The 12,263-nt window shown below is 39.9% G+C and overlaps 2 protein-coding genes across 2 annotated transcripts; both read right to left on the reverse strand.

Annotated features, from left to right (window-relative positions):
- Positions 1-483: 483 nt before the first annotated feature.
- On the reverse strand, positions 484-6,489 carry LOC140267328 (uncharacterized). The gene is made up of 20 exons (XM_072362576.1): positions 4,905-6,489; positions 4,728-4,823; positions 4,522-4,646; positions 4,285-4,428; positions 4,102-4,194; positions 3,577-3,741; positions 3,411-3,507; positions 3,121-3,338; positions 2,869-3,025; positions 2,581-2,789; positions 2,382-2,499; positions 2,099-2,298; positions 1,917-2,031; positions 1,672-1,841; positions 1,504-1,595; positions 1,299-1,429; positions 1,034-1,223; positions 814-955; positions 613-730; positions 484-545 (listed from the first exon to the last, which is right to left on the reverse strand). Exons 1-20 carry the CDS (start codon positions 4,963-4,965, stop codon positions 508-510), a joined length of 2,679 nt encoding a protein of 892 aa, XP_072218677.1. The 5' UTR covers positions 4,966-6,489; the 3' UTR covers positions 484-507.
- An 87-nt stretch (positions 6,490-6,576) lies between these two features.
- ttc32 (tetratricopeptide repeat domain 32) lies at positions 6,577-8,252 on the reverse strand. Its single transcript, XM_072362578.1, has 3 exons — positions 8,090-8,252; positions 7,707-7,873; positions 6,577-7,209 (listed from the first exon to the last, which is right to left on the reverse strand). Exons 1-3 carry the CDS (start codon positions 8,203-8,205, stop codon positions 7,082-7,084), a joined length of 411 nt encoding a protein of 136 aa, XP_072218679.1. The 5' UTR covers positions 8,206-8,252; the 3' UTR covers positions 6,577-7,081.
- Positions 8,253-12,263: the final 4,011 nt, after the last annotated feature.

The raw sequence follows: 12,263 nt of genomic DNA on the forward strand, positions 1-12,263 counted from the left end.
GCTGCAAAGCCTGTGTATTTCCATATGCACCTCAATACCACAAGAGGTAGGCTTTTGATAAGTGAACTTATAAGCTCAATGTTGCTTTACCTCTAGTCTGGTAGATGGTGTCCAATATTTTAGAAAGGAACAAAAATAAAAAAAATAATTCTGGCCACAGAACACTTCCATTTTAAATGAGCTGTGGTCCAGAGAAGACTGGCAGTGTTTGTATGTTCAAATAGAGTAGTTTCTTTGCATGCTAGACCTTCAACCTGCAATTTCTGGAAGTATCCGAGCCCATCAAGTGATTTCCATGAGTCAAATCTGGACAAAAGTCCCACCTCAGCCTTTTAGCACCCACATACTCATTTAGTGAGTAAAAGGTATTCAGGTCAGTAGCTGGTTAAGACAAGGTGCCTGAGCTCAAAGCACAAGCCCTCAGTTTTGTGTAAAGAGCTTCAGTCAGCTCAATTTCCCCCCAATAAAAACTACAAACATTGACAGACGTTTAAGAAATTTAATTGTTCAATAGAAATCCAGAGCAGATCTTGCACTTCTTTGTCCTGCAAAGGAAGAGACAATAAATACAGATGTTTCAAGTTGAATACGTTTAAAGAAAACCCCACTTACCCCTTTTCACTCCTTGATATGAAGTCCCCATGACTTTAGGTTGAGCACACTGGCCTTGGCAGACACCTTCTGCGGGTGTGTTTTTGTCACAAATCACAACATCGCAGTGGACATAGATCTGTGGATGATTTAGCATAGGATTAGAAGCAGTCCTTCTCTAATGGCCAAGTGGACTTCATACTAGTCATTAAAGTAATTTACCCCATCTTGCAGAACCTTTTCATCCTGAATGAAAGTAAACATTGTAATGGAGAAACGCTTGATGTGGGATGGGACTGAAACTCTGGGATCCATTACAACAGGATGGAAGATGGTTGCATAGCTGTCGCCAGTGTTCTCACAGCTGTAGAGTGAAACATCCACAACTCAAGACTGATGCCAGATCATAAACTTCACTTTAAATACTGAGTCACCATATTACCCGTCCACAATGATGTCCCAACTGGGAAGAGAGCTATGGTCTTCTTGATTAGTTGCCCAACAGTTATCCAAGACCAGCTCCAAGTAGGGGTCAGTTGACTGCATCAGTTCCACCTCAAAGTACAAAGGTTGCCTCAGGTATTTCTCCACTGGATAGTCTTCAGCTTGGTAGAAGTGCTCATATGAGGAGTCTGAAGAAGAAAGAATACCCTTAAGTTGTGACCTGGACTAGCTGAATTAGTGTTAAATGTTTAGTTAAGCCTTACCCTGGGCCAACTTCATTTGTACTGACAGCTGCCCTGACCCGATCTCTGCTATGGGTTTGTAGAGTCTTGGTTTAGAGCTGAAGGCAATAGCCTGAGTGTTGTTGACCATGTAGTAGCAGGAGATAGTTTGCCTTTAAAACAAATGTTCTGTTATTAACCTTGTTTTAGACCAAATGTTTCAAGAGAATCCTTAAGTTTTCCTTACTTGTAAGGAGGATCAATAGGTGATGTGTGGGCTACGCTGGTATCGTAATACAGCTGAATCTCATTTTCATATAGCATGTAGTTGTTGAAGAACTAGACAAAATAAGGATGCATTAGAGTTTGGGGGGAAAAAAATATATATATATATAAATGTCAGGCGAAAACATACTTGTCTAGTTGTTCCACAAGAGTCAGCTTTGAAGGTAAAATGAGCAAAGCGATTGTCACTGAAGACTGGCGTGCAGGACTTGTCCTGCAAAGTAAGCCAACTTGGATTGAGGTCAGGTACAGAGCTCACCTTCACAGCCAGGGCAGTAATTGTTCCATTGGGGTAGCACGCTAAAGAGAAGAGATGTGGTTTAGGAGTGCATTTCTCACAGGAAAAAAAAAAAAAAAAAAAATTACTGATCTTACTAGTTAATGTCAAGGGGAAGTTGCAGGCCAGGTAGAGGTCACCAAGCACCCACTGGTTGATTGGATCCCACAGCACCATGTCAAGTCTGGCTCTGACTGAAGTTGTAGTGATCACCTACCAGAGCAAGATTAATGTTAAATTTTATTTTGAGGTGCCAATTCTGACAAATTGTTTTACTTACCTCAAATTGTGTGAGCCCATTAGTGTATGGGACATTAATGCTGAAGTGTGTGCCATCATCACTAAAGTTGAATGATTCAGCCAGCTCAGGTGTCAAGTCTTGAAAGCCAACTGTAGTCTTGAAATTGTTGCCTTGATTGCCATATGTAACATGAATGTTAAACTTCTCCTGGTCACAGGTGCCAGTTAGTGTCGGTAGAACTAAAGAGACATTTAGAAGCTTTGAGTTCCCCAAAGTTTAGAACAAATAGTTTAGTCATTGTTCACATCTGCAAGAGTCTTACCAACATCCTGCAGAGAAGCCTGAAGCTCCACTGTGTGGGAAAATTGACTCCCCTCAGGATGGACAACAAAGCCAAAGACTAGAGGGAGGAAGTAGAATGTAACCAGGGGTTCAGGATTCTAGATTTAAGAGGGGGAGAAAAAAAAAGTCAGGAGTAGAAAGCATATAAGGTGCAATTTCAATACTGCATTGAAACATACATGCTTCAGGACAACATCAGCAGCAAAGGGCACTTGTAAAGAGAAGACCGAGGTTCCATTGGAAAGAATGTACTTCTCAACAATGAGGCCTCTGGCATTGCTCTCCTCCACAGAGAGGACTCCAGTGGAATAGGTGATGTTCTGCAGCTCCACGTCATGAAAGAAGGTCCCCAAATGAACACTGAACACTCTGTCCTGTGGGATGGTACCTGAGAGACCATGTCAAAGTGTCATTTTTTTTTCCTCCCCCAGAAATGTAGTTTTAAGCAATTTATCTGAAAGGCTTACGGTCTTCAGCATGTGGAGGGCAAGGTTTTGGTGGGGTTGTAATGGGGAACAAAACCTTGTATCTGGTGTCATCTTGGATGTCATCTGCCCGCCACAGCACTTCCAGCATGGGCTCAATAGTGTAGGTAACGTGATACTGGTAATCTGGGGCATGACTCTGCAATTGTTCATGGCAGCATTAGTTACATGCAGATCCTGGCTTTTGCATCCCTTCACCCACTAAGTGGGGTTTTTTTTTTATCCCCCCCTGACCTTGTAATAACCATCTGGTGAGCCCACTGGGATCTCCTGGACAATGTGGAAGTCTGTGGTAGAAAGTGAGTAACCCCTAGCAGCCATCTGAGATTTCTCCAGCCTTTGACCATTGATTCCCATGTGCATTTCTACAATTTTAACCTTGTTCTCTGTTAAAGGGGTAATACGGCGAGGTACATGCCAAGAGATGAGATCCTCAGTGAAGAGAACGCCACCTGTTGATGAAGAAACATTGGTTTTATGGCAACAGTTTAATGTAGTTTGAAATCCAGATTGTCAACACCTACCTGTGGGACAAGCAGCTGCCAAGTTGATGACATTCAGACCATGTTGTTCCTTGTGGTAAATGCTCACTCTCAAGACTTCCATGGGGACTCCAGCCACCTAGGATTGGATTTTACAGTCAACTAATTGAAATTGATGCAAAAAAGGAAAAAAAAAAAAGAAACTTACATCATCGGAATAAGTTTCTGCTGTATTGTATGGGCTTCGCATAACCAGACGGTTAGGTGTCATCATGGCACTGTGGCCAGCTTGTTCAGCTTCCTTTAGCACCATTGCCACTTGTTCAGGAGTGAAAAATGTCATCTTCCAGATTCCACTAGCTTCACCCGAGGTCTGCAAAGAATCAAGTTAAGATCATTTTGAAATGGTCACGTACAGGGAAATGCATAAAATTTCTCTTCTGCATTTAATCAATCCAGGTCGGCACCTGTTGAACATTCATGAGACAGATGCCATACACTGGAGCGGTGGGCAGTCAATCCCAGTGCCCGGGGAGCATGGGGGTACAGTGCCTTGCTCCCTGGGCACCTCTGCTGTGGCAAGGAGGTGGACTGCCACCCCTCCAGCTGGCGGCTCAAGCCTTGGGTGGTGAGCAGAGCCGAACCAACCTTTCCATTATTGGATGAGTCTAACCACCGAGCCACAGCTGACCCGACTTTATGCATTTGCCCCCCACAGAATAAATGAACATACCCCAGGAATGGTGTTGATTTGAGAGTCGTCATTTTTGTGAATCTTTTCCTTGGAGTCAGATTGTGGCTCATGTTTAGCCATGTGAGTTGACACCTTTTTAATCAAAAAAAAGAAAAAAAAGTATTAGTTCACACCCCACCCCCAGAATGTAGGTAACTCACTCATAAGTGTAGAGTAACTCACTTCCATGTAGTTCCTTTCACAGAGAATCTCTTTGGGAGCCCAGCGAGTGTAGCTACATGTCTGCATCACATTGTGACTGACCACATCAGATGGACTATGCCTATACATTTGGAGTTTCAAGCCAATTGTGAAGGTTATGTCATCCTGAAAAATGACAGTTCAGAGTGTTTTTACAAGTCTCCAGAGACAACATTTAAACTGATAGGAGCCAGGAAAACGTGCTTCGTCAAGTCATACTTTGTTGTCCACGTAGCAGCCAAGCAGAGATGAGTAGATTCGGGTGTTGCCCCATGGGTCAGACTCCATGCTGTATCCACACTGAGCAGCCAGACTGGGTGTCAAGACGATATGTTGGGTGCCATCTGGAAATAACAAATGTGGCAAAAGTCACTTCTCCCCCATTAACGAGCAGATGTGCCCCGTAACTGAACGCTTGTATTTACTGATTGCTTCCACTTCAAGTTGGTTCCCCACAGCGAGAGCCTCATCCAATGACAGCCTCATTAGATTACCCGTACACTCGGACTTTAAGTCACTGCCTATTGGAGAGAGAAAGCTGGTCAAGCAGGGTTTCGGCCAATTATGTGAACTTAAAGCCAGTATATAGAAGTTATTCTTACTCGACAGGGAATTGTGTTTCACATTTTGCCATGCTTGACCCAAGACAAAAACTGCAGCCATCAAGTTCCAAAATAACCTTTTAAAAAAAAAAGTTATTTCACATTATTTGTTATTCAAGTAAGACAATGAAATTAGCAAGAACATATACATACGTTTTCTCAGGTTTCCGCATGTTGCAATGTGAAAATAGCCAAGCAAAGAAACTACAAGATCCCCAAACAACACCAGAACTTGGCTTTAAATCCCAACAAGCTCTGAAAGACAAAGCAGCTCTGAACAGAAGGTGCTGATGGTGTGTCTGAGCTACCACCACCTGTTTTATATGTCTACAAAGCACTGCTGCACAGGTGAAGCCAATCAGGAATAATGACAAACTCACTTTCTCACTTTTGTTTCTTGTAAGAAAATTGGAAAATCTCTGTATGTTTAAGTGGGAGCACACGAGCCAGTGGTGTGTGATTAGATTCTTTATAGTTAGAATAGTTTTAAAACATATTCATCTGTGGAAGTTTATGTTTTCCTATAAATCAGTAGTTTCTAGATACTTGCCTGCTTTCTTTAAATCTTTAAATCAAGTGTCAATTAGGCTGATTAGTGTGTCTCCTTTGCAGCTGCGAGATTTCTTTTTGTTTCTTTGTCAGTTTCTCTTTACGGTTTATTTATAGTCACAAATCTTCTACTAGGTTATCAAAATGGAGCACTAGCATTTGTCCGGTTCTTTATTTCACTCTGTGTCTGCATTGATTAGACTGCCCCGTCTACTCGCAGACAATAATACCTTTTTCCTTTATGAGGCCATTACATTATTTCTTTTGCAGAACGTAAATTATCTTCAGTCAGTCCAGAGAAGGAACACTGATGATCCGCCTCATAAAAATCAATCAAGCGTTGCAGCAGATTCTGTGAGACGTCTTCTCAGTTTCCGTCATGTTTTAAGAGCAACAGATTTTACATTTGGTGACTGCAGTCTGATTTACAGCTGTCTTGGTTTGTGCTGGGTGCTTCACGAGGCTCTGGATAACTACGTGTAATTATCTCCTGTTGTTGCTATGCAGGCTTATCTTTTGCATCACTCAGAGAAAAACAAATATGAGATAATTTTAGACTTAGATGTTTATTAATATTCAGAAAAAAATGTAGAGTAAGAAGTGCCAGACAGTTGTAAGCTGTTCTGATTGAATTAATTTACGTAAGGACTGGTTTGGTGAACAATGAGGTACATATTAATCTCACACAAAGTTTAACTGCACTTGGCCCATTGCAAGCTTTTCATTTTAAAACCTGACTGCAGGGTAGATATCCATTAATTTAATGTATACTTGTATAGATTAACGATCATTCAAATTTATTCAAGCCAGGGATTTTCAAAGCGGGAGCTGAGAACAGTCTCTTCAGGACGATTATATTTGTTTTATAATTAGATGAATATGAGTGATTTGGTTAAAGTTCTGAGATCGATTAGATTTGAAAGGCTTATTTTTCTCTGCACTAAAAAGGTCTTTGGAAAGACCTTTTGATGTATTCATTGTAGCATGAATTTATGTTAGACAAAAGTATTTGGCCATATTGTATTTCTCATTTCTTCATTGTTTATAGCTATAAATATAAAAATCCTGATCCCATATGCATCCAAAAATTCAGCAAAACTAAGCAAGTGAACTAAGAAGGAGCCAGGGAGTTGTTTTTATCTAAGATTTGTGTGTGACGAGGGCTGCTGCCTCAGGCTTTGAAAATGCCTGACCTTAGCTAATTTGAAATTTATATCCCAAGAAGGACCTGCTAAATTCAATAAACTCAACAAAGCAACACATATTGGGCAGAATAAAACATAAACCCAGCTATGAAATTAAAACACTGATCTCAGAAATTAACAAGGAGAGGCAGAATAATGCAAGACAAACACAGGACAAAAACTGAATTATATTATAAGGTCATTTATGTCTGCATGATTCATCCTTCCTTTAAAGCATTGTCATTTTAAACTTAAAAAATGTTCAAAGTCTGGATCCAGTTTGAGATCTTCAAGTAAAAAATTCCACATGTCGATCCCCCAATCAGAAAAGCTCATTTATCCAGATGCTTCATGTGTTTCTGAGCTTAAAACTCTGAAAGGAACCCCAGTATCACCAAGTATCCGAGGCTGTTTATGTGCAGTGTGTGTAGATGGCTGAGGTCGTCAGTATCCCCTGTTTATCTTCTGCTGCTGGTCCAGAAGTGTCTGCTGAAGGCTCACTTTAGCATCTTCAAAATCTGGATTGAGCTTTAATGCTTTCTGGAAGTCACTCTTGGCATCATCAAAGAAGCCTATGAGACAATACAATCAGCATAAATACACAGTCAGTCTAAGGCTATCTTACTTTTTCTGTTCAACCTTTTCAACATAATCAGTCAGCAGCTCCCTTTTCTGGGAAGTGTGAGAGCAAACGCTCTCATTTTGATTGCAAATACACAGCTCCATCTAGTGTCTTTCAGAAGAAAACACCGAAGTGACTCAACACCTAAAAATGGCTAGCCAGACAGAGTAAACACGGGCACGATCTGCGATCTAACCATCAAATGATCCACTGCACCGTGGATGGATGCAGCTTTATTCCCTATATGCCTGAATGGTACACACTGATTTCATGAGCTTTGTTAGGAAACAAGTGAGCCTTAGTGAGCAATGTTAGGAAATCATGACTAAATTAGACATCTATTTTGACGGTCCCAGGCGGAAATACATTATTTAGTTGTGCCAGGCTTGTTGATAAGAGATGAGCAATTCCACCGTTTATTCTTGGTCAGTACAGATCCACCCTTACCTAATCTATAGTGGATGAGTCCTCTGTTGTAGAAAGGGATTTCAAACTGGCTGTCAGCCTGTATTGCAGAGCTGTAGTCTTCTACTGCTTCATGAAAATCCACCCGGAGGTACTTTATCTGTCCGCGGTTGTTATAAGCTGAGGCCAACTTGCCAGCTTCACATTCCCTGTACAATAATACCACAGTTACAAGTCGCTTTTTAATCTTTTTTTTATAAAAACAAATAATTAAAATCACGAAGAAAGAAAAGAGGGAAAGAAAACAAACTAACGTTGGCTACCTGTCAGCGAATTTGACGGGTAACAAAATTCATTGTCACAGTAACTTCGCTTACAGGCACCAACCGTTAGCTGGTTTAACCTCCCAGGAAGACAAGCAGTACCTGGACTGTAAACAGGAAGAGATAAATTTTGTATACAGCTCCTCTGCTTGCTTAAAGTGGCGTTTGTTGAACTCAGAGTGGGCATCTTCAAGTGTTTGGGAGTTTTCTTCCTCCATGGGGGTCAAAGTAAAGGTGTGCTGTTGTTTTTTTTCAATTGCGGATGTGACGCAAAACAGACAGTCCAACCATATTTCAGAGCTTGCGAAAGAAGGTGTGGCTTAGCGCCCTTCATGGTATCTGGGCTGCAGACGTCAAGACGTGAATAATAATCAACGTAAGCAAAAATGTTGCATGTTTGCGGTTTCATGGAGCACCCATTCTTATCTCATCTGCCTCCTCAAGCCTTTATATGGAACATTTTACCAGCTGTAACAATTTCCTTATGTAATGCATAATTCCCAATTGTAATATTAACAGTTACCACTGACACCAGCCTTCATTCATCACAATGCTTTGCCATTATCTATCCATTTATCTTATATTTAATTTATTCTATGTTTGTCAATACATTTTACAGTGTTTGCAAAAACATACAGATGGACAAGAAAAGATTTTAGTTTGCGTTGGGAAACAAAAACATATCTGTCATTTTCCCTCATTTTTCACTATGGTTATCATTTCAGTTGCCATACCAGACTTTAAAAGAATATCACTCTGCAAGTGAAATTCTGAGTCAATTTTCCTCCTGGTCCAAAACATTTGATTACTTCAGTCATAAACCAGTTGAAATACAAATTCTACTTTGTTATTTGGATGTTTTTTTGCTTAAAAAATAATATTTAGTTGCATCAGCAGGTGGTAGACTTGATTCAGATTTTATTAAAGCAAGGCAATGATGTGATCAATGAAATATGATTTGAGCAAAGGAAATGTATTCAAATTCAAACCACATTAGACCATCCATCCATTTTCTATATCGTCAATCCGTTAATCGGGTCCACATTAGACCAAAAGAGTAAATATAAAATCCCTTAAAAATGGATACATTTTTCTGTTTTGGGATAAAGATGTGTGATTACACAGTCTCAAACATCTGCTACACCAGTATTGGGACAAAGTGGTTGCTCATAGCAAAAACTGCACAAAAAGTTGGCAACCCATAAACAAACTGAAGAGAAATTCTCATACAATCTCCCAGGTGAAAAAGTCAACTGTGCTGGTGAAAAATGACACCTTACGGTACAAGAGGTCACTCAGCAACCGTGCACTTCCCTTTAGCGGCTCATTTATCTCCAGGCTATGTGGATGAGTTGACACAGATCAAACAGAGCTTGGTCTGACTGAGAGGGACAGGCTGCAGACCCCCGGCTGCTGCTGAGAAAATGGATTTAGACTTTTTTTACTGAGAAAATGTAGAAAACTACAGCAACAACTTAATGTCACATGAATCAATCGACTTCTGAATTCCAAAACATACAGAAGGCCACAAATGCTTTGAATTGCTAAGACGAAGAAGACTAACTGCAACGCATGTTAGATCGCTCAAAACCAATGCCTTTTTTCATAAACTGAAATGTTCCAAAATCATTCGTCCTTGTATTAGACATCGCATTTCAGATTGTTATTCTATTCTTATTATCTGAGGTAATTTAAAGCCACTGAGGCTTTCAGGGAACATTTAAAAGGTTTATTTTGCAAACTGAAGCAAAGATTGTTATGTTCAGCAGCCTCAGAGCCTAAATGTTGCTGTTTGCTGAGAGAATTAACACAAAGTATCAAAGTCCACTTTGGTCTGGCAGAGCCAGGACAGACATCCATCCATCACGCACATTGGTTCGGGCAGCGGATGTTCCTCTCACTGACAGACCCCAGCACTGTACTTTTACTACAGTTATACTACAGTTAACCTTTCACCACAGTCAAATATCTCAGCCCATCAAGTCATTTCTTAGCTTGACAAGAAGCTGTCAGGTGAGATATGCGCTAGTGTAGCAGAGGACATTTTTTCACTTTAATATGGTATTTGGGGGCCAAGTATTCAAAACAAAATACTTTAGAACGATATGAGCGCTTGTGAAAAGTTTTCGCTCAAGATTCACTAGAATTTTCAAATGCTACATTTCTGAATATTCAGTTTTATTTGTGTGCATCTTTTTCATAACAACATGCATAATATCTACATACATAACATATCTAATATCTACAAGCAACATTTCAAACAGAAGTGCTGCATGTAGATATTATTCACGCCTATGGTCCAAAAGGGAAGTGCCTCACTTTGCTCATCTTAGGCTCCACCCCTGAGATAACGCTCATCAGCAAACACAACTTTTGCATTAGTAAACAAAATCTTTCAATCAATATTCTAATCACAATCATAATTATCTTTATATCATTAGTTGTCATAAAACATTTTATAATTTGGCTTCTAACATTCAGTACAGTGTCTTTGGTTTTTTGACTGTAAACTTTTTTTGCCCAATCAATTTTTTAAGCCCAATCAGTGAGGAGATTTGATCCAGAACTCCATAGATCTATGTGTGCTCAGTTACACTCAGACACTGCAAATAACTACAGAAACAGAAGGGAACATTTGTCTCCTACAGTTAGAGTAGATCTTGCCATTTAAAGGGAACCATTGATACAAGTCAGCTTCTGTCTTTGCACAATTTAAAGAACTGCAATGTCAGTCAGATTTAGTGAGCAGTTAAAATACTTGATAAAGCTGAACGTAACATGTTACTACTTGTCAGCTTGACATACCCCTTTTTAATAGAAGTAATCATTTGCTTATCATAACTAATATATTGATTTACAACAGTAGATGCATCTGTACAACCAAGCAGTGGCACCTGTGGAAGATTCAAGTTCATCCAAAGCTTCTCTCATAACAACTGAACAGGGAAGCATTGTGCCACACTTGATGTGTCTTTTCCACTTCTCAGAGGTGTGCGAGCCCCGTTCATCTTTTCCCTGAAACACCGGTGGGCTCAGCTTCATGACTGCATGTGTGTGTGGTAACCATGAACTGAAACAGCAAACAAACATAAAAAAGCTGTCTGGTTAAAGGAAGGAGGAGAGGATCCAAGCCAGACCAGAGGTAAACGCTGGGCTGTTGACTCTCTGCCCCGTGCAGACGCCACAGACAGAGGCGCTCTGTTGTCAGCGTCGTTTCGTGCAAATAAGCCAACGCATTCCTGGGGTTACATGATGACCCCTGTCTGTTGTTTTTTTTGGCAACGCAGACAGAGTTAGACAAATGCCGGTGGTAACAGTGTGCAAAAATGGATGACTGTTTGGAAACATGCTCATTAAACTATCAGCTCAGAGCTGTCAAATTAATAGCTCAGTCTTGAGTGAACAGCTGTCTTTAACTCAGTTTTACAGAAGGTTTTGTTATTATTGACTGACAGCATGTTGCTGATAAGAGGCTAAGAAGAGATCTCCCCATGACCTCAGATGCCAGAGCAGTTTGAACTATAACACACTGTTACCAGAAATGTCAGACCTCTACTATTGCATTTGTATCTTTATGTCGATGTAGATATTCATGAATAAGAGAAATTTGCAGTTATGTAAGTGAGTAAGATATAATGCCTCTTTTGTACCCTCAAAAGCTTTTTTTCAGGTATTTCAGATAAGTCTGTAGGAATGTCATGAGATTTTACAAAGAGACATACATATTCCACTATCCTCCTAAGACCTAAGCTTAAATACTTTAGTATACATTTGATTTATCTTTAATGAGTTGAACCAAATAAGTATAAAACTTAACCACTGCCCTTTTAACAGGAAGTAGTTTTTTTTAGAAAAAGATGCACTCATATGAGGCCCATGACTTTTTTTCCTCTGTGTCATCATATGACAGTGCTTGCTATCTTTTATTGAGAGGAAGTCATCTGGGCAAGTCAGCATGAACAACCACAATGTATCAAAACTCAAATGATGTATCAAATTATCTCTTTTATGAGTATATTTCTTGTAAGAAGTCAGTGTACTGAAAGAACATTTAAAATCATATTTCTCACATAACAGATGCAATAAATATTTGCATATATAATCACCTCAGCTAAAGGAAGCACTGAAGCTGCTTCCCTCAGTATTTAGAGAATTTATAATGGCTGCAACTTAAATAGTTCTAGATCATTTGATTCTCTTAGGAACTTACAAAGCAAAAGATCATTCAACTGGGTTGCCATAGTTTGTCACTCAGCTGTCACCATGACTGGTATTT

This window comes from Leuresthes tenuis, unplaced genomic scaffold (genome assembly GCF_036924035.1).
Source record: "Leuresthes tenuis unplaced genomic scaffold, fLeuTen1.0.hap1 SCAF_13, whole genome shotgun sequence".
NCBI lineage: Eukaryota > Metazoa > Chordata > Actinopteri > Atheriniformes > Atherinopsidae > Leuresthes > Leuresthes tenuis.